Genomic DNA, 4,515 nt, shown 5'->3' with positions numbered 1-4,515 from the left:
TGTACACAAGAACATAGTGTGGTAATCATGTACACAAGGGTACAATGTGGTAATGGTGTACACAAGAACATAGTGTGGTAATCATGTACACAAGGGTACAATGTGGTAATGGTGTACACAAGGGTACAACGTGGTAATGGTGTACACAAGAACATAGTGTGGTAATCATGTACACAAGGGTACAATGTGGTAATGGTGTACACAAGAACACAGTGTGGTAATCATGTACACAAATCCACTGTTTACTATGACCATTATATATGGGTATGTGTAAGTTAAGAAATTCTGTATGGGGAAAAAGCAAAAATATTTAAACAACTTTTTTACAGGATTTTGTTTCAATAATGAGAAAATTTTCAAACAGACAGGTGATTAAGTTCCTATTTCTTTAGAGTTTTAACCAACCTGGCAGACTTCGAGCAAATCTTGGCATAAGGTGAAAACGTGGGCATGAGTTGTCATCTCCTGGCCCCTTCCAGTCCAGGTCTACCAGTTCTAGGATTTCAGTAAACAGAAATTGGGAAAACAGGTCCATGCTCCGGATAGAATAGTTCTGTAGGTCAAAGATAAGTATATCTTATAGTTTTATTATATATATAAACATCACAAAACTTATAAGTGTAACACATTTTGAAGTTTTCCTTCTCAGATGTTTACAGTAACAATTAAAAGTATGTAGTATCACAATCTTAGGAACAAAAAACATCCTGTTAATTAGCAAGCAAACTTACATATAAATACTTCCCAACGTTATCTTAACTTTCTCACCCCAACGTTATCTTAACTTTCTCACCCCAACGTTATCTTAATTTGTAACAACAATTTCACATATGTATGTTTGTTTGAACACTTTTGAAAAAAAATTAGTTTGAATTTTACAAATATTTCCAAGATAAAATTGGCACCATGTGTGAAAACAAATAATAAGTTATCACACCTATCTTTCTTTAAATATTTTCATACATTTCATAAAAACAGGAATCTCACCTCAGGAACAGTTTCTTCAAAGAAGTGGATTGTGTAGCTGATGTTGAACCTGATCACTTTACACACAGGTATCTGTTGTCAGTTCATACAATGAAAAAACATAAAACATAAATTATTTCCATTGGTTTTTTATTACAAAATATCCTATAATTTCAATGTGTTCTGTCTTGTTGATTGATATGGTTATTTTTAATCTCATTATATACACTACCAGTTGAAATAATACATATACAGGTAGTGTCTTGATTGTCCTGACAACATCACCAAATAACATTTCAGCTATCCTTACTGAATATATATTTAAAATTAACTTGATGCCTGAAAGTGCTGTATTATAATCACTGAGAGAAAATACTGCCACATTGTATCAGGAGGTAGAGGACAGTGATAACTTCAGAGAAGTTTCTCTCCTACTGATCCATTACATTGTAAATTTGACACAGACCATCGGCTGCCAAGAGAAATATCCCCAGTATTGTGCAGTTATTTCAGACACTAATTCTAGGTCCAAAACAAGTTGTCCTCACTCCAGAGTTGTCTACAAACACACTAAGTGCCGTCAAACAAACTACACATCCCAGCTGTAGAACAAACTACACATCCAAGCTGTAAAACAAACTACACATCCAAGCTGTCAAACAAACTACACATCCCAGCTGTAGAACAAACTACACATCCAAGCTGTCAAACTAACTACCCATCCCAGCTGTCAAACCAACTACACATCCCAGCTGTCAAACCAACTACACATCCAAGCTGTCAAACTAACTACACATCCCAGCTGTCAAACAAACTACACATCCCAGATGTCAAACAAACTACACATCCCAGCTGTTAAACAAACTACACATCCCAGCTGTCAAACCAACTACACATCCAAGCTGTCAAACTAAATACACATCCCAGCTGTCAAACAAAATACACATCCCAGCTGTCAAACAAACTACATATCCCAGCTGTCAAACAAAATACACATCCAAGCTGTCAAACAAAATACACATCCAAGCTGTCAAACAAACTACACATCCAAGCTGTCAAACAAACTACACATCCAAGATGTCCAAAAATGTGTATTGTCCCAGCTGTCAAACAAACTACACATCCCAGCTGTCAAACAAACTACACATCCCAGCTGTTAAACAAACTACACATCTGTCAACAAACTACACATCCCAGCTGTCAGACAAACTACACATCCCAGCTGTCAAACAAACTACACATCTCAGCTGTCAAACAAACTACACATCCAAGATGTCCAACAAACTACACATCCCAGCTGTCAAACAAACTACACATCCAAGATGTCCAACAAAGTACACATCCCAGCTGTCAAACGAAATACACATCCCAGCTGTCCAACAAACTACACATCCCAGCTGTCAAACAAACTACACATCCAAGATGTCCAAAAATTTGTATTGTCCCAGCTATCAAACCAACTACACATCCCAGCTGTCAAACCAACTACACATCCCAGCTGTCAAACAAACTACACATCCCAGCTGTCAAATCAACTACATATCCCAGCTGTCAAACAAACTACATATCCCAGCTGTCAAACAAAATACACATCCCAGCTGTCAAACAAAATACACATCCCAGCTGTCCAACAAACTACACATCCCAGCTGTCAAACCAACTACACATCCCAGCTGTCAAATCAACTACACATCCCAGCTGTCAATCCAACTACACATCTGTCAACAAACTAAATGTTAAAGTTAAAGGACTCCTGTGCTCAGTTCTCTCTTTCACCATTACATAGTCCTTTTAAAATAACATTCTGCACTCAATCTGATTTTTTAATCTCATTTGTCATGAATATATCCAGAAGAGTAAATTCCTATGCCCATAAACACATTTTTCTTTTTAATCGATACCTATTACAGAATACTTACATTTTCAAGCTTGTAGTGAGAAAATAATGAAAATCCTTCAAAAATATATTCATGATTATCATGCTCTATAATGGTTGGGCTTCGAGTCTGAAATAAAAAGCATAACAGTTATTTCCCATAAATCATGGCTTATAACTAAATCACAAGTTTATCCATACACATTTACCACACTATTTTATAAAAAACATATCATAACATATCAAGTTTTTGTTTGAAATATAAACCAGTGTCAGCATTAATTTTTTAACAGGTGGGTTAGCAAGTAGTTCTAGCATTAAGAAATACACTGACATAATAAAAGAAGGCAACATTTAATTCTACAATGACACTGATTCCTCTATGTGTTTGTAGGATTTCAGTTTACTTGATGCATGAAATAAAGCCCTTGTATGGATGCCAGAATTTTTAACGAAAAATTATCAGTGTGTATATAAAACAAATAAAAGGTAAGAAATTTCATGAGAATACTTAATAGAGATTGACGGACGTGACAGGATGGCAGGAAAATGTGAAGTCAGTTTAGACAAGTGTCCCTGTAATGATTCCAACTCACCAAGAAGTTGGTTGGTGGAGACATGGTGATGACATAGTGGTACAGCAGATTAGTATTGCTGGATACAGGGTTACACCTATCAGAAGCCTCCTCCCCCGGATATTTGTCGTGACGTATGCCGGTCCTTCTCGATTTCAAACTACAGCGACATACAGGGCCATCATTCATCTGTCAGAGAAACATTTGTTGGATACATACACAATGCACTAACAGTGAACATGTACAAAACAAGCTTTAACTGAAACATTTCAGTTTATCTCATTGACATAATTCTAGGCCACGATTTCCAGTCATCTATTTAATTTTGATATGTACCCGACAGTTGTGGTCATTGTTATAACTCTGACACCTTAACAAAATAAGGGCCTATATTCAATCTTTTGATTTAATGATTTCAGTGGTTTTTCTTTTCACAACTGACCAGAGTTACATTTTAGCAAGTTAAAGGAGATATCTTCACTTATGGCTTTTCTATTCTTCAGAAAAAGTAATTTGAACATTCAACATATTTTACCCCTGAGAGCTTGAATATGGATTAATGTCATTTGTGTTCATTAACTTGTAGAGTATCATCCAGCAAGCTACCAGCCAAATATCATCACTCTAAGCCTTGTCATATTTCAGAAGAAGTTGTTTGAGTGTTTTAACAAATAAGTCTCTTGTGTCCTTGAATACGGGTCAAGATCATTTTTAATCACAAACTTTGTAGCAAACAATTAAACAAGAGGCCCATGGGCCTTAACGGTCACCTGATATATTTATACAGAGAGTTGATTTTGTTTTTAACATGAACAGAAATATTACTCAAAGTGACAAAAAACAATAAAACCACCTTACTCAATATCTAGCATACAGATTTCAGACTAAAAAGGATTTGAAACTAGCACCTCTGATTCTTAACAAGGAAAATGAAGAAATTTTAGCACACTGACTCCTTTGAGCCCCACCCTACAGCCCTTGGGGGTAGGGCTGGCTCAAAATTTTCAAAGTATCAAACTGTCAATTCAAGGTTATAATTCCAATCAAGTTATTAACATGTAATATTCAAAGTATCATTTGCCATTATAAACCATAATA

The 4,515-nt window shown here is 35.7% G+C and overlaps 1 protein-coding gene across 1 annotated transcript in view; it reads right to left on the bottom strand.

Annotated features, from left to right (window-relative positions):
* LOC110447954 (ribonuclease 3-like) overlaps window positions 1-4,515 on the bottom strand; it is a 67,694-nt gene that overhangs the window by 50,613 nt on the left and 12,566 nt on the right. The window contains exons 8-11 of the mRNA XM_021493952.1: window positions 3,439-3,606; window positions 2,886-2,972; window positions 988-1,059; window positions 406-553 (exon numbers count right to left, since the gene is read on the bottom strand). Coding sequence (XP_021349627.1) covers window positions 406-553; window positions 988-1,059; window positions 2,886-2,972; window positions 3,439-3,606 — 475 coding nt within the window. The remainder of the gene's footprint in view (window positions 1-405; window positions 554-987; window positions 1,060-2,885; window positions 2,973-3,438; window positions 3,607-4,515) is intronic.

This window comes from Mizuhopecten yessoensis, unplaced genomic scaffold, assembly GCF_002113885.1.
Source record: "Mizuhopecten yessoensis strain PY_sf001 unplaced genomic scaffold, ASM211388v2 scaffold3693, whole genome shotgun sequence".
NCBI lineage: Eukaryota > Metazoa > Mollusca > Bivalvia > Pectinida > Pectinidae > Mizuhopecten > Mizuhopecten yessoensis.
Note: the sequence above shows the minus strand (reverse complement) of the source record. Positions and strands in the feature narration are given on the sequence as shown.